The following is a 25218-nucleotide window of genomic DNA, read 5'->3' as shown; positions in this document are numbered from 1 at the left end:
ATCAGAATTATGGGGATTCCAGAAGAGAGAGAGCAAGATACCGAAAGAGTACTAGAAGAAATAGTGACAGAAAACTTCCCCCACTTGGGGAAAGAAATAGACTTACAAGTCCAGGAATCCTGCAGAACACCAAACAAAAGGAATCCAAGGAGGACCACACCAATCATAATTAAAATTCCAAGAGCAAAAGACAAAGAGAGAATATTAAAAGAAGCAAGAGAAAAGCAGGCAGTGACCTATAAAGGAGCACCCATAAGATTGTCAGTTGATTTCTCAACAGAAACCATGCAGGCCAGACAGGAATGGCAAGAAATATTCAAGGTGATGAATAACAAGAACCTACAGCCAAAAATAATCTACCCAGCAAAGCTATCACTCAGAATCAAAGGACAGATAAAGAGCTTCACAAATAAAAAAAAGCTAAAAGAGTTCATCACCACTAAACCAGAATTATATGAATTGCTAAAGGAGGTTATTTAGGAAGAGGAAGAAGATAAAGATAAAAATTATGAACAACAAATACATAGCTATCAACAAGTGAATCTAAAAACCAAAGGAATTTAAAAATCTGATGAACAATATTAACTGGTGAATATAATAGAATCAGAGGTATGGAAGGGGAGTGGACTGACGATTCTCAGGGAAAAGGGGAGTGGGGGTGCGGGAAGAGACTGAACAAAAACTGTGCACCTATGGATGAGGACAATGGGGGATGGGGAAAGGACAGAGGGTGGGGTGGGAACCTGGTGAAGGGGAGCAATTGAGGGGGGGAAGAGGATCACATTTGTAATAATCTGAACAATAAAGATTTATTAAAAAATAAATAAATAAATAAATAAATAAATAAATAAATAAATAAATAAAATTTACTTTCCTTCTACATTCAGAAAATATTTCCCAGAACTATTATACCTTATTTGATAAGAAATTACTTTTACAACTCTCATTTTGTTTATCCTGACAAAAGACTTTTGTCTGTCTTATCTATTTATATTATGAATTTTCACTTTGAGTATAAAAATTTTCTCTCTTTAAATCCTATCTTCTCAAATCAATACCTTTTTCTCCTTAAAATGTATGGTTTTGCTTGGGGATTTCTTTTATTTTATATATTCTTTCCCTGTTTTTCAATAAGAAGCTATTATACATTTCAGATACAAATATATTGTGGCTTATTACAGTGGCAGAATGATGTTCCTATGTTATTTTTAATATTTTTCCTACTGAAGTTCAAGTACTTATATTGAAGTCTATTAAGTTTTATATCTTTAAGTCTATAATGACTCATATCCTTTCACTCTGGTGTAATTGATAAATTGTAACTCATCTCCTACCAAACATTTTCTTTATATATTTTTAATATTTAAACATTTTAATTTTTATATTAAATTTGGCATTCAGCATAGTTTTTTATTAGGTTCAGATGTGCAGAATAGGCAATATAGTCAATAATCTTGCAAACCTTTTTGAATTATTTTTTTCTTCAGACTTTGCTATACAGAGTGGGCCAAAAACAGCTACAATCGTTTATATAGAAAATAATACAGCAAATAAGAAATAATTAATATAAGAAACAAAATACAATAATCCTATATATTAAAGAACTAATATGTTCATTAGATCTGACTGCAGAACAACCAGTGTCAGGGGGTAGGGATGTGGGGCCCAAAGGCAGCTACTCTGTGAGGGCCTACTCTTGCATGAGTTTTTGTGCACAGGGCCTCTAGTTAATAAATAAAAATAAAAGAACAAACTGTTTCACATACTCAAAACTGTAAACCTACCTTTGTCCCACCTTGTATTGAAGTTTATTTACACTTATTTTTTTCCTATCAAACAGCCTAAGAGTTCTTGCAGATGTTTGCTGTCAGAGTGAACTTTAGAATATAAGCAAAGAAATCTAAAAGCCTTATCCAGAAACCAAACTTATGATTTTGATCATCTTGAGATAACCAATATATAAATCCATGGACATAGACAATAATTTGGTGAAGGCCTTGGGGTAGGCTGGTGCCTGTACTGGAAGGTAAATGGGGGACATTTGTAATACTGTTAACAATTAAAAAATAAAAATAAATTTTAAAAATCAATTAGAGATTATTTAGTTATAACTATCTAAATGGATAGGTAGATAATAGACAGACACAAATATACCTCTCAGGCTGTCAAACTACCTATTTAAATTAAAATATGCCAAGTGACTTGAATAACCCAAATGTCTGGTCATTATTACTTGCATTGCAGCCAGCCAACCAGCTGAATGGGGATGGGGTTGGCTGGCCAACCTCCCATGATCCCTTCCTACCAGGCCAACTGACCCCAATTGGTCCCAATCAAGGTGGGCCAGCCAGACCCTACAGGTGACCTGATAACAGCTATACTTTTAAAGTGACCAGTCATTAGAAATTAGGGAGTCATTAGAAATACTAAATGATGGATAAAAAGGAGCCTGGGGCCAGACCTAGTTACAGCTATGTTTTACTAGACAATGATCCTAAGGCTTTCAATTTATTTAGGGTTTGATTTTTAACATAAAAAACTAACGGTAAAAAATGGCTAAAGTATTCATATGAGAAATTCCTTTTTACATAAGATTTACATGCAAACTAAATAAAGCATGTATATGCATAAAGATATGCCTGATGCATGAAGATTCATGCAAGAATGGGCCTTCCTTCCCCTGGCTACTGGCACCACCTTTGCTCCAGTGGAAGCCACCTTTTTGATATAGCTTAGAGACGCCTTTCCACCTTCCCATGCTGCCCAGAGGCCACACGACCTCAGCCACTCCAAGCCTGTGTATGCAAACTACCCCACCATCTTTGTTGAGCTAATTTACATACTCACTCATTATTGGCAGGTGGGTGTCATAAAGGTACAGGCAATTTGCATCTTACTCTTTTATTAGTGTAGATGAGAATTCATCTAAGTTATAGTAGTAGTTTTATCTCAAACAGATGTCATTTGTTTCTGGAGATAATATGGAGTTAAACATGAAAAACAAAAATACTTTTGGATGTTAATTTGTTGACTCTATTACAGGTGTCATTCTGTTATCCACACTATAGGTCCTTTTTTGTTTGTTCATTTGTTTAGTTCCTTAGATTATATATATAGGTGAGATCATGTAATATTTATCTTTCTTGGACTGGCTTATTTTGCTTAGCATAATAATATCCAGGTCCATCCAATGCTGTCTCAAAGAGTAAGAGTTTCTTCTTTTTTATAGTGGTGTCATATTTCATTGTGTAAATGTGCCACAGCTTTTTAATCCATTCATTTACTGTTGTTCAGTTAGGCTGAATCCAGATCTTGGCTATTGTAAATAATACTTCTATGAACATAGGGATGCATATATTGTTCCCAATATTGTTTCAGAATTCTTAGGATATATACAAAGAAGTGGGATCTCTGAGTCAAAAGGAAGTTCCATTTTAAATTTTTTCAGGAGACCTCATATTGTTTTTACACACTGGATTAAAAGGACTGCATTCTCACTATGCACTATGGTTCCCATTTCTCTCCTTTTCCAGCACTTGTTGATTTATTGACAGCTGCCATTCTTACAGGTGTGAGGTGATACTTCATTGTAGTTATTATTTTTCAACCCTGATGAGTGAGCATTTTTTCATATGTATATGTCCTCTTTAGTTTATTCAGGTCCTTTGCCCATTTTTTAATAGAATTGTTTGTCTTCCTGCTGTTGAGTTGTATAAATTCTTTTTATATTTTGGAGATTAACCCCTTATTTGATTAATCATTGGCAGATATGTTCTCTATACAGTGGGTTCCCTTTTTGTTTTGTTGCTGTTTTTCTTTGGTGTACAAAAGCTTTTTAATCCCCATTTTGTTTATTCTTTTCCTGTGTTTCCCTTTCCTTTGAAAATGTATTTGCAATGATATTGCTCTGAGAGATGTCTGAGATTATATAATTTGTTTTTAAGGTTTTATGACTTACATTTATTTCTGTTGTTTTTTTTCCATTTTGAATTTAATTTTGTGTATGGTGTAAATTGGTGGTTTAGTGGCTTTTTTTTTTTTTTGCATGTTTGTGTCCACTTTTCCCAGAACCAGTTATTGAAAATACTGCCTTTATTCCACTGTATTCTCTTGCCTCCTTTGTCAAATATTAATGGGCTCTTTTTCCATTCCATTGATCAATATGACTGTTCTTATACTTGTACCTCCAGGGCTCTCTCCAGGCCTAATCCACAGCCTCCTTGGCAGCCAGTGCTTGTCCCTGTACTTGCAGCACTGACTGCAGGACTGAATTCTGATTGATTGAGTCTTCAATCATTTTGAACCATGGGTTTTTATATATTAGGATAAGTTTTTCCCTACTCTCTCAAGGTGCTCTAACTAACTCAGCAAGCTGAATGCACATCTAGTCACTCAAATGTAGATGCAGAACTTCCATTTATTAATTTAAAGGGATATTTTAATTTTTAGAAATCAAATAATTATTATATTATTACTTATATATGCCTCATTTTTCTGTCTATCTGTGGATAAAAAAAACACTTAAATTCACATTTATAGATTTATCAAGATTAATACTTTAAAATCTCAAACAACAAAATATTTATATAGGTTTAGTTGATCTTGCACATTCTATTGCTGATAAAATGAATTTTTTTTATTAGAGAGGAAATTAAATCTTTTAAATTAGGACAATGTAATACAAATCTGATACACTGCAAGTCAAATCAAGAGGCCTTGAGAGAATGTTTGGCAGCAGGTTTCAGATGGGTCAAGAGAAGAGAAGAGGTAGGAAAAGAAGAGAAGATAACAAAAGATGAAGAGTCAAAGTAAAAGACTAGAGGAATATTTGAAATAGCTTTCATTAGTTAAGAATAACAATAGTTGCTGAAGCCGGTTTTGCTCAGTGGATAGAGCGTTGGCCTGCAGACTAAAGGGTCCCGGGTTTGATTCCAGTCAAGGGCATGTACCTTGCCTGTGAGCACATACCCAGTAAGGGGTGTGCAGGAGGCAGGTTCTCTCTCATTGATGTTTCTAACTCTCTACCTCTCTCTCTTCTTCTCTGTAAAAAAATCGATAAAATATATTTTTTTAAAAGAATAGCAATAGTAGTAGTTCTTGTAGTAGTGATAGAGGTAATAGTAGTGGAAACTAAGAAGTTAGGCACTATGCTAAGTGATTGAAACGTATGGTTTCATTTGAACTTCACACCAATTCTATTTCATCTATACTAATAAAAGCCTAGATTTCATTTTATGATACATGCAAATTTGAAAACAATAGAATAACAGATTCAGAGTTGGAATTAACTTTAGAGATCAGACAGGCCAGGTTTTCACTTATTCCTGGACTGTCTCTGGAGTTTGACTGATGGAAGATATTCCAGCTCTGGATTGGAATCCTGACTCCATAGAGTGATACATTGCAGTTAGGACAACTTACGAATTTTTCAAATACTATGTAAAAGAAAGTGAAGCTGCCCTAACAGCATTCTTTACAATTAACTAAAATCTGTCTGGGATTTTTTATTATCTCTAGTAATAGATACTGTATCTAGTATAACTACATGGTCTCTTTTAGCTCCAAGATTTTATACTTCTTAAATTGTAAATCTGTTTTAGTAATTTGATTGAAAATTACACTGACAATAAACCTCTTTATAATTGCAGGCTTCATATGGGGAGAAATAAAACAAATGTGGGATGGCGGACTTCAAGATTATATCCATGATTGGTGGAATCTAATGGATTTTGTGATGAATTCCTTATATTTAGCAACAATCTCCTTGAAAATTGTTGCATTTATAAAGGTAACTATTGTTTTTTTTTTGTAATGCATAAATTCTGATAAATATTGAATTTATACCTTCAATCGCTATAAATTTTATTAATATTGTTACTTAGAGTATCATTTATCTGTATGTGAATTCATCAGCATACGACATCAATGATAGATAAGTATAAACTATATTGCATAATTTATACATAGAAAAAATTTAAAGAACAATTAGAAGTTGTCACACAATTTTCTTGTATGTAAATTGAATGATGCCTCAAAATTATTCACAATAATTTCTCTTGTTTCTACTCCTTTCAATTTCTAATGAAATTTTATCTCAAGCACTTTAAATTTTGGCAAAAATATCTGTTTTTATCAGTTACAAGTAACTGATAAAATTACATAGACAAATCAAAATATTACTCTTTCAAACCACTGAAATTATTTCACTTTAAACTGTTTTATATTATTAGAGCAGAATGTATATATTTTTCTCCTCATGACATTCAACATGGCAGTGCTTGAAATCTCACAAACTCATTACTCCCCCAGAATCTATACAACATCAATATTATCCTAAATTATGTAATTGATGTAAAACAAGTTTTGTTCTGCAATGACAACTGGGATTATTTTGTACTTGAGGGGATGGTTTTCAAACCAAAGTATTGTCATCTCCTCCATCCTGCTTTTCTTTTTCCCTCTTTTCTCTCTGTTTTTAAATTTTTATTTTATTTTATTTCATTTTATTTTATTTTATTTTATTTCTGACAGTATTATAGATATCCCCCAACCTCCCCCTATCACTCTCTTCTCCCAGCCTCTGCTCTGCCCCAGGCCTTCATCACACTATTGTGAGTGTCCATTGGTTAATAAAAGAGCAATATGCAAATTAGCCATCACTTCACTGCATAACAAGCCACACCCAACAGCCATACCCACCAGCCAATCAGAAGGAGTATGCAAAGAAGCCCAACCAAAATGGTTACAGCCACAGAGAGCAGGAGGGAGGCTTGGATTTCCCAGGCAATGGAGGAAGCCAAGCTTTCCTCCTGCTCTTGCCAGCCTAAGCCTCCACTCAAGGCTAGAAAGTTTCAATTATAGAAGGTAAACAAATCCCAACAGAAATGGCTGCTGGCCATGGAACGAGCAGGAGGCTTGGCTCTGCTCCAGGCTATAAAGTTTCAATTGTAAAAGGTAAATAAATTCCAGATACCAGGGCCTCTGCTTGGATCATCAGGAGGCATGGCTAGTCTGCAAACCACCTCAGGTGACCTCACTCAGGCTGCCCCATGACCCAAGGGAACCCCCACTTTGATTTGGGACACCCTTAAGAGCAAACCAGCTGGCCCCCACCCATGCACAAGGCCTCTATTGTATCTAATAAAAAAGTAATATGCAGATTGACCATCACTCCAACACAAAAGATGTCTGCCCCCATATGGTCAAAGATCCTGCCCCTATGTGGACACAAAATGGTCACCACATGATGGCCAGCAGGGGAGGGCAGTTGGAGATGATCAACCCTGCAGGGGAGGGGAGTTAGGAGTGACTAGGCCAGTAGAGGAGGGAAGTTGGGGGCAAACAGTGGCAGGGGAGCAGTTAGACATCAATCAGGCTGGCATGGGAGTGGTTAGGGGGTGATCAGGCTGGTAGGCAGAAGCAGTTGGTGGCAATCAGGAAGGCAGGCAGGCGAGCAGTTGGGAGCCAGCAGTCATGGATTGTGAGAGGAGTCCCAGATAGAAGAGGGTACAGGCTGGGCTGAGGTATACCCTCTTCAGCCCTGTGCATGAATTTTGTGCACCAGGCCTCTAGTATATGTATATAGTATTTTGTTAATCTCTCCCTGTCTCTCCCGCTCCATTCTGAGATATGTCAATCTGTTCCAGGCCTCTATGTCTCTATACTTATTTTATCAGTTTATTATGTTCATTAGACTCTACTTATAGGTGGGATCACGTGATATTTCTCTTTCTCTGACTGGCTTATTACACTCAGCATAATAATCTCCAGGTTCATCCATGCTGACACAAAAGGTAAAAATCTTTTTATTTTACAGCTGCAGAGTATTCCATAGTGTAAATGTACTTCTGCTTTTATATCCACTCATATACTGGTGGGCACTTGGGCTGTTTTTAGATCTTAGCTATTGTAAATGATGCTGTTATAAACATAGGGGTGCATTTTTTTTTTTTCTAATTGGTGCTTCAAGATTCTTAGGATATATTCCAAGAAGTGGAACCAATGAGTCAAATGGCAGTTCTATTTTTTAAAAATGTATTTTTTATTGATTTCAGAGAGTAAAAGAGGAGAGATAGAAACATCAATGATGAGAGAGAATCATTGATCACTGCTTCCTGAACGCCCCCTACCAGGAATCAAACCTATACCCTAGGCATATGCCCTGGCCAGGAATCAAACCCTGACCTCCTGATTCATAGGTCGATGCTCAACCATTGAGCCACACTTGCAAGGCCCATTTTTTATTTTTTTGATGAAACTCCATACTGTTATCCACAGTGGCTGCATTAGTCTGCATTCTCACCATTGGATTACTAAATGCTCAACACCACTAATCATCAGAGAGATGCAATTAAAACAATTTATATTTTAAGAATGAAAACATTTGGTAATTTTTCTATTAGTATTGAGGTTAATGCCCTTGAAAACTTTAAGAGAGCAGAAGGTGGTATATTAACTAAGGAGGTTATGAATCTATCTAGCAGTGTTTCCCAAAGTGTGGTACCTATACCCCATGGGTACGGGAAGAGTTTGGTGGGGGTACGCGTTGCACCAGAGTTTGGTGGGGATATGCCCTGCACCATGCTTACTTGCACCTAATTCTATGTTCTCATGAGTACGAGGAATATTCAGCGTTATGAAAATTATAGAAGGAGTAGATATATGTCAAAAGTTTGGGAAACAGTGATCTAGGAAATGGCCAGCCTGTTTTTAAGTGCATATCTGTTCAACCCCTCTTTTCTCTGTAATGATCCTTAAGTAAGTATATCTATAAAATTGTTTGTGACATTGCCACTAAAATATAACATATCCACTTTATGTCGCCCCATGCAGTTATAAAATTCTGGTATTAAATGACTATAGCAATTTTTCTAAAACTTTCAGGTACATAAGAATAACCTGGAGAGCTTGCAAAAACACAAATTCCTTTCCTTCATCCACAAAAATTCTATATAGGAGTATTAAGGAGGGGCCTAAATTTTCATTTCTAGCAAACTCACCAAGTGATGCTGCTATAGCTGGTATAAGTACTGAATTGTACTGGGTTGTATAAGTCTACTCAACAACTCATAGAAGTATGACATTAATTTCAAAATGGATTTCTCTATTATATTTATTAATATAATATTTATACAAATATATTAATATTTTATATATAACTATAGTGTATATATTTTCACATGTAAACATTCTATATATTACAAATACATAAATTAATGGACACTTATTAATTTTTTCCCTCAATGCTTTTAGGTATGGAATTTAAATTTTTATTTTAAATGTAAATTCTTCATGTGCAACATCTATTTTAATATTAAAATATAAACATTGTTTTTAATACTACACCAAGGGAAATTTATGTTTAAAATTTAACTCAACCATCCCAACTGATGAAGAAGGGGAAGAGGTGAGAAAAGAAAAAATGGAAAAATACACAGAAATTACCTTAGATGATGATGACACAAATAACTTAGAATCTTCAGAAATGTGTAGTTTATTACTTTGGTCACAACAGTGCAGCTATAATTTTAAATATAAATAATGAATTGTTCTTTCTTAATGGTTAATTGGTGTGACTGTGACTTGAGTTGCCTTGGTAGTGATTAATGGCATACATTTACCATCAAATCTCTCTGGATTAGTTCTTTTCTCTATTAATTACTAGTTATTTGAACTTGAATCTGTGTGGGATTTTTTTTTTCACTTCCTTCTGACTCATCTATTAAGTAGTAGGAATAACAATGTCTACCTTATTCTGTTGGTATGAGAAGTAACTGAGTTGATATATTTAACACGCCTGTTAAAAAGTAAGTGCTCATAATTAGTTTTTTGTCTTTTGTTTACTCCTATCTCCTTCTCCTTCTTCGTGTAGTGAGCCCACTAAACTTGTCTTTTGTAGTCTTTATTACACATCCTCATTTGCTTTATTTTGGTTAAAAAGTGGTTTGAACTCTGGATTCACACACACCTTTACCATATGCAATCTGTGTGATTTGGGGCAAGTTATTTAATGTAAGCCTCAATATTATTATGTGTTAAATGGTAATAATAATTAAAAGAACACCTACTTGGGAATCTGTGAAGTCATACTTGTTGACTCATACTTCTTGATTTTAATGATTTGGGAGACAGAGAGAGAGAGAAAGAGAGAAGAGAGAGAGAGAGAGAGAGAGAGAGAGAGAGAGAGAGAGAGAGAGAGAGAGAGAGAGAGAGAGAGAGAGAGAGAGGGAGAGAGATTCATTTTTGTTGTTCCACTTGTTTATCTTATTTATGCATTCATTGGTTGCTTTTTCTATGTGCTCTAACCAGAGATTGAACCCACACCTTGGCATACAGTGATGACTCTCTAACCAACTGAACTACCTAGCCAGGGCCTGGACTCACCCGTTTTTTACTTCTTTTGTTCTATCATTCAATTTTTTCATGAAAACTTTCAATAATTTATAACTTATTTTTTAGGAAATATGCCTTATTTATGTACAAAAATAGATTTTGTTAATAGTAAGAGAAACAGCTTTTATAGGAAACAATCAATAAGAATTTGTAGGGCACACTTGAAAACCAGCTGATGATCTGTTGTTAAGCAGTTCACAGTCAGAAGTAAGAGAGATAAGGATCTTACATATGATAAGATCTACCCTGTTTCCCTGAAAATAAGACAGTGTCTTATATTAATTTTTGCTCCCAAAGATGCGTTAGGTCTTATTTTCAGGGGATGTCTTATTTTTCCATGAAGAATACGGTACACATTTATTTTAAATGAAAGTAAAGGAAATTTATTACCTGTATACGGTACGGGAGTACGGTAGTTGTCAACACAAACCAGACAAACTGTGAATCCTACAGTATCAAGAATTTACTCATTTATTCAATGTCAATCATGTCATCATCTTCTGGAACATCATCATAACAATCCAATTCCTGAATTTCCTGGTGAATTTCTTGTGACTCCATTCCTTTCAGAATCAGTGGACCAAATCTCTCATGTTTAGCAATAGCTCTGTCTTTAAATGAGTACTTCTTGTCAAGGTAGCCTGCTCGCAGTGTATTTGCAATGCAACTGTCAGTGATTTTCTCCCATGAATTCTTCACCCAAGTCACAACTTCTTGCAGTTTAGGTTTCACAAAGTTTCCACGCTGATTTCTCTCCATTCTATTTTCAATGTAGTCATTAATTTCCATGCTCAAAATGTCTTTGAATGAATTGTTTATTGCAATATCAAGAGTCTGGAGATAGGCCATCATTCCTGCGGGAATCATTATCTGATCTATTTTTCTTTCGTGAGAAATGTCTTCATGTCTTTAGCGTGGTGAGTGCTGCCTGCATCCCAGACTAGCAGACCTCTTTGGTTCCCTCGCATAACAAGCGGCAGCATTAAATCGACCCACTTCCTTATAACTGCTTGTGAGGCCCAGGCTTTTTCAGTTTCAAGAATAAAAATGCCCAAAACACGTTCAATCTTTTCCTTCTTGCCCTTAGAAATGATTAAAGGTGGGATTTTAGTGCCATCCAGACTAATTGCCAAAGCACAGGAAACACGTGCACTTTCGTAAGCAGTGGAAGGTAATGGAGCCTGGGGTAGGGGAGCTTATTTTCAGGGGGATGCCTTATATTTCACTCAGAAGGAAACATGTAAGTAGGTCTTATTTTTGGAGGATGTCTTATTTTTGGGGAAACATGGTACATCAGAGGCTATGATAGCATCAAGGAAAGAACCACTTTATTGACATTGTTCTGGAATTATATAGAGGACAGAGTAAGTGGGCAACTACCATGTTTATGAAGATGCATGAGCATTCTGGAGAGAAAAGATACAATATGCAAAAGACTATGTGTATAAGGGAGGTCAATACCAATGAGAGATAATCCAGAAAATGGAAGCAAGATAAGAATGGGAAGAACTTTCCACATCCTGCTACAGTATGTGAATTCTTTCACTTTTTGGCCAAACTGTGGATACAAACAAACAAACAAACAAAAACCCAACAGCCAACAATAAGGGAAAACTTTCTGTGATAGCCTGTTCAAGAGGAGAATCTTTTATAATAGGCCTGGCAGAGGAGCTACACTTGCTTAATTGCTTCATCCTTTTTCAGTTTATCTACTTGGAGGGTTATGTGTTGTTTTACTTTGCTTTTTAAACACAAAAGCATTTTTCTACCAAGGCCATGGTGCAGTCTGGTCTCTGGTCCACACTTGATATGAGTATCACTTCCTATCTGTGTTATTTGGAGCAAGTTACTTAACCTATGCCTCATTTCTTTTTAATCTGTAAAATGATTCTAATAATTAAATCCCATAGAATATGAAGATTACCTTAATAAACACATTTATTATCTATGAATGAAATTTAATATAAATACTCACTAGATTTTTTTAAGTTTTTTGTATAAGAAAGATGCTGTACAATGTAATGGCATTATATTGTACAAAGACAGAGCACATTAGTATATGTGACTTAAGTATTCTTTTGCTAACATGCAAGGCTTCATGGTGCTTCCTTAAAAACCTTGATTCATTTACATTACTTGTGAATGTGGAATTAAAAAAATTTCTCCTAATTATTAAAGGAGAAGGATTTTTTAATCATATCTTCTTCTTACTATTTATGAAGTATCATTTAATCCAGAGTTTATTTATGCCTTGGTACAATTATATTACTTTAACTTTATTAGGACTGGTTTTCTCCTGATTATTATCCAATCCCTTGCCATATGTACAACTTATCTCATATTTGTCTTTAGTCATTTGGCAGAAATGATTAAATTTCTACACTACTTCCACTGTGTAATCTAAGTAACAGTTTAAAAATAAAAATATTGTAAATAGGAATATTTATTTAAATAATCACGATAGTTTTTTTCATAGCACTATTCTAAGCAGTTGTGAAGATATATCTCATTGATCCCTTCTATTTTTACCAGCTAAAAAGAAGGCAGTATTGTTGTTTACATTTTGCAAATTCTGTAACTATATTGTACTCTCCAAGTTATAGGGTTTTTCTAAATATTTTTTAGTTTTATTATAGAGAGCTATAGTAATTTGAATTCCAATTGCTTAATTCACCACAGGGGGGTGGGGGGAAACATATGCCTCCCTACTCTCTTTCACTACTTAATTATATAACTAATTTGTAGAGGGAAAAGATTTTCACGTTGTAAAACAGATATAAAAACTAGTATAATTTTCTATTTAATCTTATATGACAAAGATTTTCATTTTACATCAATTTAATGTTTCCTCATTTTGATTAATTACTTGGCTTTTATAAATATACATCAGTATCTGTAGAGGATATAAAGATAATCTAACATATTTTCCTGTATTCAAGGAATTTATGACTCAATGTTATGATTCAATATATCTTCCTCTCTTGAAACACTTCTGCTGGTTCCAACTTCCTCTCAGACCTGGCTCCAACTTCCTCTCAGATTATATTTTCCCATTATATTAAGATTCTCAAATCTTTCCCATTATATTAAGATTTTACAAATCTTTATTTTGAATATATCTTATGATTTTCTCCCTCACATGTTTTTAAGCTCTTACTGTATGAGCCCAGTGCATGAAATTATTAGACAAAGTTCCCTGTATGGAAAACTGTCAATTAATCTAAGGGTGAATAATCTATTATATAGATCTGCAAAAGGGAAATTAGCTTTAAGAGAATATGAATAAAAATAAATGCTTAGGGAAAAACAAAACTATGGCAGGAATAAACTAGAAAGCAAATACTTGAGAGAAAGAAGAAAGCAAGAATTGATGGTGTTGGATAGGATATAGGTGTTCACTGTAGCTCTTGATTTTGTTCTGTCAAGGATTATTCTACAATATAGAGTAACCATTCTGGTCAGCAGAATGCTAATGTTGAGTCATCTGTAATCAAAATTACTTATCAAAGGAAAAATTAGAATTGCTTACTTAATATCTATCTTCTTCACTATATGGTAAGCCCATATGACATAAACTATATATTGTCTAATCAAGATGATGAACCCTAAAGATAGTGTCTGATACAGAGTAGATATTAAAATATATTTGGTAATGAATAACAGTTGAAAAATAAAAACAATTAGAATTTAAATCCAATCAAGGCAAAGGGCTTCATATTCATAGAAAAGCATTTTGGTGAGAATGTTAGGGTAATTTGGGGAATTAACAGTACTAAATATTGAGTAGCAGACAAGTGGCAGCTCAATCTTAAGAGGAAGACAGGAACCAGATTTCACAGTCTTTATGTACCATGTTGGGAAAATGACATTTCATTTCAAGGATAAAGTAGAGTCATTGAAGAATGAAATAATACATGAAATGTTGTCACTGGCCCTTTAAATAGATGATTTTAGAAGAAATAGATGATTGTAGAGATAAAGTCTAAGTTAGGGAGAGCAGTTAAGATGCTACTATAATGATTTCTGTGGGAAATAGAAAAAAGGTTTTAAGATAATGAGGATACTAATGAAAAGGGGTAAGCAACATATATATGATTTAGGTTTACAGGCTGGAAATTTGGAAAGGAAGACTCAAGGATAAAACTCAAATTCTTCTTGGGCAATTTACTGCCATTCACTAAGATCAGAAAGCAAAAATGGAGAAAGAGTTTGAGGATGAAAAGATTATGAGTTCAATATTGGCCTCTGAGCTTGAGACATCTATGAGATATCCAAATGGAAAGGTCAGCAAGACATCCTATTTAATAAAAGAGTAATATGCAGATTAACCATCACTCCTCTACACCCACAAGTCATGCCCACCAGCCAATCAGAGCAAGTATGAAATTAATCTCAACCAAGATGGCTGCAGCCACAGAGAGGCTTGGGTTTCCCTGGCAATAGAGGAAGCTAAGCTTTCCACACACTCTGGCTGGCCCAGGCCTCCACTTATGACAACAAAGTTTCAATTGTAGAAAATAAAGAAACCCCAGATAACAGGGTCTCCGCTTGGGAAACCAGGGCACATAGCTGGCCTGCAAACCACCACAGGCCCCTCACCCAGGCTGCCCCATGCTCCATGGGAACCCCCACCCTGATCTGGGATACCCTTCAGAGAAAACCAGCTGGCCCCCACCTGTGCACCAGGCCTCTATCCTATCTAATAAAAGAGTAATATTCAGATTGACTATCACTTCAACACACAAGATAGCCGCCCCCATCTGGACACAAGATGGCCACCACAAGATGGCCAGCAGGGGAGGGCATTTGGGAAGGACCAGGCCTGCAAGGAAGGGCAGTTGGAGATTATCAACCCTGCAGGGGAGGGCAGTTAGGGGTGACCAAGCTGGCAGAGGAGGGAAGTTGGGGGCAAACAGGCTGGCAGGAGAGCATTTAAACATCAATCTGGCTGGCATGGGAGTGGTTAGTGGGTGATTAGGCTGACAGGCAGAAGCAGTTAGGGGCAATCAGGAAGGCAGGCAGGCAAGCAGTTGGGAGCCAGCAGTCCTGGATTGTGAGAGGGGTATTCGACTGCCTGTTTAGGCCAGATCCCACCAGGATCAGGTCTAAGAACTCAGTAGGACATCCTTTGAGGGGTCTCATATTGGAGAGGGTGCAGGCTGGGCTGAAGGAACCCCCTCTCTCCACCGTGCACAAATTTTGTGCACCAGACCTCTAGTAAATATATGTCCTTTGGTTTATCTCTTCTTATCCCCACAATACCACATCAAGTTATATCATTCTGTTCCATGATATAGGTCTTATTTTGTTGCTTAATTCATTTTGTTCATTGCATTCAACAAATAACTGAGGTCATGTGATATTTGTCTTTTCAAGATTGGCTTATTTCACTTAGCATAGTATTCTCCAAGCCCATTCATGTTGTCTCAAAGAGTAAGAGACTACTCTTCTTTACTGCTGCATAGTACTCCATTATGTGAATGTCCCACAGCTTTTTTATCCACTCAGATACTGATGAGCATTGGGCTTTTTCCAAATTTTAGCTATCTATCTATAATAATAAAAGCATAATATGCTAATTAAACCAGACAGCCAAATGATCTCCCAGATGTCCTTCTGGACAAAGCTGCAGCAGCGGGGTCCAAGGCAGAGGTGGTTAGGGGCAATCAGGTGAACAGTTAGGGGCAATCAGGCAGGTAGGCAGAGTAGTTATGGGCGATCAGGCAGGCAGGCAGAATGTTTAGGGATGATTAGGCAGGCAGGCGAGCTATTAGGAGCAATCAGATAGGCAGGGAAGTTTTTAGGGGTGATCAGGCAGGTAGGCAAGTGGTTAGGGACAATCTATCAAGAAAGCAGTCAGACATCCCCTGAGGGGGGTCTCAAATTTCCGGCGTATAAAACGACTTTTGAAACGAAAAAAAGCCAACCGAAAATCAGGGGCAAAAGACCAAAATTGCAAAAAAATTACCTGCAGATCTTGAAGGCAAAGTAACTCTTTTCTTTGAAGTGGGGGGTAGTCTTATACAGCGAATATAGGCCTAAACCTGTGTTTTAACTGTTAAATTAGGGGGTCGTCTTATACGTCGGAAAATACGGTAGGTTGGGCTTAACCCCTCCCCCTCTGCATGAATTTCATGCACTGGGCCTCTAGTTGTAGACAATGCTACTAAGAAAATCAGGGTGTATATATTATTTCTGATTGGTGTTTCAGGGTTTCTAGGATAAACTCTCAGAAATGGGATCAATGGATCAAAAGGAAGTTTATTTTTTTATTTTTTTGATTAAACTCCATACTGTTTTCCATGGTGGCTGCACCAATCTGAATTTCCACCAGCAGAGAATCAATGTTCCCTTTATCCTGCGTCTTTGCCTGTTGTTTGTTGATTTTTTTTTTTTTATGATAATCATTCTGACGAGTGTGAGATGATATCTCATTGTGCTTTTAATTTTCATTTCTCCAAGGAGTAGGGAATTTGAATATTTTCTTCATGTGTCTCTTGGCCATTTGTATGGCCTCTTTGGAGCAATGCCTATTGAGGTCTTCAGCCCATTTAATTGGATTGTTTGTCTTCCTTTGTTTACTTGTATGAGTGCTTTATATATTTTGGGTATTAACCTCCTTTCAGATATATCATTGGCAAATATATTCTCCCATACAGTGCATTTTCTTTTCATTTTGATGGTGGTTTCTTTTGCTGCACAAAAGCTTTTTATTTTTATGTAGTCCCATTCATTTATTATCTTCTTTATTTTCTTTGCCCTAAGAGATGTATCAGCAAAAATTCTGCTACATGAAATGTCTGAGACTTTGCTGCCTAAGTTTTCTTCTAAAATTTTTATGGTTTCATGACTTACATCTAAGTCTTTTATCCATTTTGAGTTTATTCTTCTGGTATAAGTTGGTGGTCTTGTTTCTTTTCTTTTCTTTCTTTCTTTCTTTTTTTTTTTTTTTTTTCCATGCGTTTGTGCAGTTTTCAAACACCATTTGCTGAAGAGGCTATCTTTACTCCATTGTATGTTCTTGCTTCCTCTATCAGATATTAATTGACCATAATGGTGTCAATCAATTTCTAGGGTGTCTGCTTTGATCCATTAGTCTGTATGCCTGTTCCTGTGCCAATATCAGGATGTTTTGGGTATAAGGACTTAGTAGTATAGTTTGATATTCAGTATTGTGATCACTCCAACTTCGTACTTCCTTCTTTTTTTTTTAAATATATTTTTATTGATTTTTTACAGAGAGGAAGGGAGAGAGATAGAGAGCTAGAAACGTCAATGAGAGAGAAAGACCGACCAGCTGCCTCTTGCACACCCCCTACCGGGGATGTGCCCACAACCAATGTACATGCCCCTGACCTGAGTCGAACCTGGGACCCTTCAGTCCGCAGACCGACGCTCTACCACTGAGCCAAACCGGTTTTGGCTCGTACTTCCTTCTTAACCTTTAAAAGACAGCATTTAAATTTCCGTAGTTGGGTCTCCTGGTCAGAGCTTTTTTGGGGCATTTAAATTCAGCTCTGCAGGCATTTACTTTTTGCCTCTATCTTATCTATTTTTTGAGTTATTTATGAAAAGTAAAAACATTGGGGGAGGAGGTAAGATGGCGGAAGAATAGATGGATGGATTCTGAGCCCTCTCCCGAAGCAGAGAGAGCAACTGAGGGTCTTGTGCTGCGAGTGTTTATCGGCAAGCTGGGAGACAGTGAACACCAGAAGAAACTGCTGGGGGGCTGCTGACAGAGGTGCCCCTCACAGGGAAGCACCCATGAGGGCTGTGTCCCTGCCCGGAGCTACCTACTGGCTTGAATGGGGAAACCTCGCCATCTTGAGAGGAAGATAGGATCATGTCAGAGGCCTGAATATCCACAGCCGCAGCGACCACCAACCATCTGTGACCCCCAGAAAGCGGATCCCTGGCTGCGCGAACACCTGCCCTCACAGGATTGCCCCACTGCTCAGCGAAAAGGTCAGATCTCGCGGGGAGAGGGTGGAGAGCGCTCAGGGCGAAAACAAAAAGCCTGCACGCACAGAGCGCGCTCACGGAAGCTGGAGGACAAGAGCGGTGATTACAAGTAGATTACAAGCCCCCGCTGTTGGGCTGTTGTCACCCTTGAAAGTGGACGGGGCTCCTAACAGGGGAGATATCTAAAGAGCAACACATTTGGATCCGGCTCGGAGGGATATCGGAGAGTTGTGGAAGATTCCAGTTGCTCGGACCTGCCCCCTCTCCCCCCCCCCCCCCCCCTAGTTCCAGCTTCAGAGAGGACGAGAAAAAAAAAAAAAAAAAAAAAAAAAAAAAAAAAAAAAAAAAAAAAAAAAGCTGAAGAGGCTCTAGACTCCGAGTCTGGAAGTCAATTTAGAAACACTGCCCCCAGAGGCTAATTCACAAATTGACTCTAGTGTAATAAAAACAAAGCAAAACCTGCCTAAAAATCAGGACTGGATCATAAAAATAGAGGAAGCCAATGACCTTCATTACTGCAAATTTTAATTAAATTTTTTAAATTTTATTATTTTTTAAATTTTTAAATTTTTGTTTTTTATTTTTGTTTTCATTATTTGCAACATTTACTCAAGAAACTATTTTTTTTCTTTTTCCTCACTTGATTTTATCTTGATAATTATTACATTGTATATGTAATCAACATTATTACTACTACTAATTTACCTTTTTCATCTTATTTTCTTTTGTTTATTTTCATTATTTTTATTTCATTGGATTATATATATATATATATATATATATATATATATTTTTTTTTAATTTCAGAATTACTGTTCTACAGTCTTTATCTATCCTTCTTTCTCCAACGCTTTATTCTATCTCAACCCTACCTTTATGCCTTCACCCTCTTTCCAATCTTTTCCTTTGATACCCTATTTATCTTAACCCTTTCCTGCTCTAGATTTCCCCCATTGCTTCTGTCTACACCCTCCTAAAATTTCACCCTACTTGTATATATCTAATTTCCAACTACCTGCTCCAAACCCATTCACACCTCCCTCGCAGTTGTCCTAAAAACAAAACAAAACAAAAAAAACAAAACAGTCTTTCTCTCTAACTCTTTGAAGTTGTATGTTGAATGTTAACTTTACTGAAGTTGTATGCTTTTCTTTTATAAGATTGATTTGCCTATGCTTTTTGTTTGATTGTATGTTTTTGTTAGCTGGGTTCTAGTCACCCTTATTGGTGGTTATTAATATTGCAAACACAATTCTATTCAGTGCCTTGTGTGTTGTACCTGGTTGTGTTGTATTTTGTGCCTTTAAATCAAAGCAGGAGAGAGAGAACTACACAAGCAGACATCCTAGATCATGGGGAGACCAAAAAACAGCCCACATATGAAAGAAAAGCAGGCTTCACCAGAAAAGGAAGTAAACGATATTGAGGCAAGCAACCTACCAGAGCAAGAATTCAGAGTAATGATCTTAAGATGGCTAAAAAGAATGGAAGACAAATTTGACAATATGAGTAAAACCCAAGAGGAAATAAAAAAAAACCCAAGAGGAAATGAAGATGACTCAAGATGAAATGAAAAATGACATCACTACTATGAAGAACTCAATAGAAAGCATCAAGAGCAGACTAGAAGAAGCAGAGGATCGCATCAGTGAGCTAGAAGACAAGATGGAAAAAAATACCCAATTAGAGCAGCTTCTAGAAAAAAAAAATTAAAAAGCAGGAGGAGAGCCTACAGGAGCTTTGGGACAATGCAAAACAGAACAATATTCGAATAATAGGGGTTCCGGAAGGAAAGAAAACCGAGGTAGATATGGAAAACGTATTTCAAGAAATAATGACAGAAAATTTTCCTGAGATAGAAAAGAAAAAACCCACACAAATCCAAGATGCGCACAGAGTCCCAAGCAAAATGGATCCCAGAAGACCGACACCAAGACATATTATAATTAAATTGGCAAACACCAATGACAAAGTTAGAATCTTAAAAGCAGCCAGAGAGAGACAGAAAGTTACATATAAAGGAACCCCCATCAGACTAACAACTGATTTCTCAACAGAAACTTATCAGGCCAGAAGGGAATGAGATGAAATATACAAAGTCATGCAAAGAAAGGGTCTGAATCCAAGAATACTGTACCCTGAAAGACTATCAATCAAAATTGAAGGGGAAATCAGGAGCTTCACAGACAAAAAAAAAAAAACTGAAGGAATTTATCTCCACCAAACCAGCAATGCAAGAAATGCTAAAGGGTCTACTGTAAAAATAAAGAAATAGGAAGCAAAGATGGAACACAGGGGTATAGAATAAAAATGGCATCAAATGAGTACCTATCATTAATAACATTAAATGTAAATGGTTTAAATGCTCCAATCAAAAGACATAGGGTAACAGATTGGATAAGAAAACAAGACCCATACATCTGTTGTCTACAAGAAACCCACCTCAGAAAAAGAGATGCACACAGACTGAGGGTGAAGGGATGGAAAAAGGTTTTCCAGGCAAATGGAAATGAAAAGAAAGCTGGGGTAGCAATACTTATATCTGACAAATTAGATCTCAGAGTGAAGGACATAACAAGAGACAATGAAGGCCACTTCATAATACTAAAGGGAGCAATCAAACAAGAAGAAATAACCCTGGTAAATATATATGCACCCAATACGGGAGCACCCAAAGACATAAAAAAACTGCTGGAGGACATTAAGGGAGAGATTAACAGCAATACAATCATAGTAGGAGATTTTAATACCCCACTGTCACCCTTCGACAAATCATCTAAACAAAAAATCAGCAAAGAAATATCAATCCTAAATAACTCACTAGACCAGATGGAATTAATTGACATCTTCAGAACATTCCATCCCAAAGCCACAGAATATACATTCTTCTCAAATGCACATGGGACATTCTCAAAGATAGACCACATTTTGGGACACAGACAAAGTCTCTTCAAATTCAAGAAGATAGAAATCATATCAAGCATCTTCTCAGACCATAATGGCATAAAACTGGAAATTAACTACAATAAAAATAATCCAAAGAAATCAAACACATGGAGACTAAACAGCATGCTATTAAACAAGGACTGGGTTACCAGAGAAATCAAGGAAGAAATTAAAAACATCCTGGAAACAAATGACAATGAAAACACAACAATCCAAAATCTGTGGGACACAGCAAAAGCCGTTTTGAGAGGGAAGTTCATATCCTTACAAGCCTATTGCAAAAAACTAAAAAAAAGTGTAACAAATGATCTAACTCTACAACTCAAAGAGTTAGAAAAAGAGCAACAAGAAAAGCCCAGTGTAAGTAGAAGGAAGGAAATAACAAAAATCAGAGCACAGATAAACAACATAGAGACCAAAGAAAGAATATATAAGATCAACAAAACCAAGAGCTGGTTCTTTGAAAGGATAAACAAGATAGATGGACCTCTAGCCAGACTAACCAAGAAACAAAGAGAGAGGACCCAAATAAACAAAATCAGAAATGAAAGAGGTGAAATAACAACAGACCCCACCGAAATACAAGGGATTGTTACAAAATACTATGAACAACTCTACTCCAACAAACTGAACAACCTGGAGGAAATGGACATATTCCTAGAAAAATCTAATCTTCCAAAACTCAATCAGGAAGAATCTAAAAATCTCAATGAACCAATGACTTGGGAAGAAATTGAAACAGTCATCAAAAAGCTTCCAGCAAACAAAAGCCCAGGGCCAGATGGCTTCACAGGAGAGTTTTACCAAACATTCAAGGAAGAACTAAAAACTATCCTCCTCAGACTATTCCAAAAAATCCAAGAGGAAGGAACACTTCCAAATTCCTTCTATGAAGCCAGCATCACCCTAATACCAAAACCAGATAAAGACAACTCAATGAAAGGGAATTACAGGCCAATATCCCTCATAAACATAGATGCCAAAATCCTCAACAAAATTCTAGCAAATCGACTCCAGAAGAACATCACAAAGATCATACACCACGACCAAGTAGGATTTATTCCAGGAGTGCAAGGATGGTACAATATCCGCAAATCAATAAACGTGATACATCACATAAACAAATTGAAAGATAAAAATCATATAGTCATATCAATTGATGCAGAAAAAGCATTCGATAAAATCCAACACCCTTTTCTGATAAAAACTCTTAACAAGGTGGGAGTACAAGGATCATACCTCAACATAATAAAAGCTATATATGATAAACCCACAACCAACATTATACTCAATGGGCAAAAACTAAAACCATTCCCTCTAAGAACCGGAACAAGGCAGGGATGCCCACTCTCGCCACTCATGTTTGACATAGTACTGGAAGTACTAGCCATTGCAATTAGACAAGAGGAGGAAATAAAAGGCATCCAAATTGGAAAAGAAGAAGTAAAGTTATCCTTATTTGCAGATGACATGATATTGTACATAAAAAACCCAAAAGACTCCATTAAAAAACTAATTGACTTAATAAATGAATTTGGCAATGTAGCAGGATACAAAATTAATGCCAAGAAATCCATGGCTTTTCTATACACCAACAGAGAAATTGCAGAAACATAGACTAAAAAAGCAATTCCATTTACCATCGCACCAAAAAAATTAAGATACCTAGGAATAAATTTAACTAAGGAAGTAAAGGACCTATATGCAGAAAACTACACAACACTGAAAAAAGAGATAGAGGAAGATGTAAGGAGATAGAAGAACATACCATGTTCATGGATTGGTAGGATCAACATCATCAAAATGTCCATACTTCCTAAAGCAATCTATAGGTTCAATGCACTCCCCATTAAAATACCAACGACATATTTCACCGACCTATAAAGAACGCTCCAAAAGTTCATTTGGAACAATAAAAGACCCCGAATAGCCACAGCAATCCTGAGAAAGAAGAGTAAAGTAGGAGGGATCTCAATACCAGACTTCAAACTATATTACAAAGCCACTGTTCTCAAAACAGCCTGGTACTGGCACAAGAACAGACATATAGATCAATGGAATAGAATCGAGAACCCAGATATCAACCCAAATCACTATGCTCAATTAATATTTGACAAAGGAGGCACGAATATACAATGGAATCAAGACAGTTTCTTCAATAAATGGTGTTGGGAAAATTGGACAGACACATACAAAAGAATGAAACTAGATCACCAACTTACACCATTCACAAAAATAAACTCAAAATGGATACAGGACTTAAACATCAGACGGGAAGCCATAAAAATACTAGAAGCATCCACAGGCAGCAAAAACTCAGACATATGCCAAAAGAACTTCTTCACTGATACTACCCCTAGGGCAATGGAAGCTAAAGAGAAAATAAACAAATGGGACTACATCAAAATAAAAAGCTTTTTTACAGCAAAAGAAACCATCAATAAAACAACAAGAAAGCCCACAGTGTGGGAGAACATATTTGCAAATGATACCACTGATAAAGGTTTAATCTCCAACATCTACAAACAGCTTATACAACTAAATAAAAGGAAGATAAATAATCCAATTAAAAAATGGGTAATGGACCTAAATAGAACATTTTCAAAAGAAGACAGAAGGAAGGCCAAAAGGCACATGAAAACATGCTCAAAGTCACTAATTGTCCGAGAGATGCAAATCAAAATAACAATGCGGTACCATCTCACACCTGTCAGAATGGCCAACATCAACAAATCACCAAACGACAAGTGTTGGCGAGGTTGCGGAGAGAAAGGAACCCTCTTGCATTGCTGGTGGGAATGCAGACTGGTGCAACCACTGTGGAGAACAGTGTGGAGTTTCCTCAAAAAACTGAAAATGGAACTCCCATTTGACCCAGTAATCCCACTTCTAGGAATATATCCCAAGAAACTAGAAACACCAATCAGAAAGGATATATGCACCCCTATGTTCATAGCAGCACAATCTACAATAGCCAGAATTTGGAAACAGCCTAAGTGTCCATCAGCAGATGATTGGATCCAAAAACCATGGTACATCTACACAATGGAATACTATGCTGCCATAAAAAAAGAAGGAATTCTCATCATTTGCAGCAACCTGGATAGAATTGGAGAACATCATGCTGAGTGAAATAAGCCAATCAATGAAAGAGAAACACCACATGACCTCACTCATTTGTGGATAATAAAGAGCATTATAAACTGATGAACCAAAAGATAGATATAGAGACAGTATATCAACAAGTAGACTGTCAAATTACAGCGGTTAGGGGAGGAAGATCTGGGGGAGATAATAGATCAACCGAAGGACTTTTATACATGCATATAAGTACAACCAATGGACACAAAACTCTGGGGAGGGAGGGGATGTGTGGGAGGGAGGGAGGGGGGCAAAAAAATATCAATAAAATATATTTAAAAAAATAAAAATAAAAAAAATTAAAAAAAAGAAAAGTAAAAACATTTATAAAGAAAATGTATTGCCGAAGCCAGTTTGGCTCAGTGGTAGTGCGTCGGTCTGCGGACTGAAAGGTCCCAGGTTCGATTCCGGTCAGGGGCATGTACATTGGTTGCGGGCACATCCCCAGTAGGGGGTGTGCAAGAGGCAGCTGATCGATGTTTCTCTTTCATCCATGTTTCTAGCTCTCTATCTCTCTCCCTTTCTCTCTGTTAAAAAAAATCAATAATATATATTTTTTAAAAAGAAAAGAAAATGTATTAAAGTTATCTTTTAACCACTCCTTACTGTGAACTAAAGCTCCCTTTTGTCTGATAAAGGTTAAAATTGCTACAGCTATTTAGGGTCTTTGTTGGCTCCATATACAGTTTTGGAGTATTTGTTATAGATCTGTGAAAAAATGTGTTGGTATTTTAATAGGGATTGCATTGCCTGCATAGGTTGCTTTGAATAGTATAG

At 36.4% G+C, this 25218-nt stretch overlaps 1 protein-coding gene across 1 annotated transcript in view; it reads left to right on the top strand.

The window, feature by feature from the left end:
* TRPC4 (transient receptor potential cation channel subfamily C member 4) overlaps window positions 1–25218 on the top strand; it is a 319844-nt gene that overhangs the window by 204370 nt on the left and 90256 nt on the right. Inside the window, exon 5 of the mRNA XM_036454947.2 lies at window positions 5649–5788. Within this exon, the coding sequence (XP_036310840.1) occupies window positions 5649–5788 (140 nt within the window). The remainder of the gene's footprint in view (window positions 1–5648; window positions 5789–25218) is intronic.

This window comes from Pipistrellus kuhlii, unplaced genomic scaffold (assembly GCF_014108245.1).
Source record: "Pipistrellus kuhlii isolate mPipKuh1 unplaced genomic scaffold, mPipKuh1.p scaffold_m20_p_3, whole genome shotgun sequence".
NCBI classification, from domain to species: domain Eukaryota; kingdom Metazoa; phylum Chordata; class Mammalia; order Chiroptera; family Vespertilionidae; genus Pipistrellus; species Pipistrellus kuhlii.
Note: the sequence above shows the minus strand (reverse complement) of the source record. Positions and strands in the feature narration are given on the sequence as shown.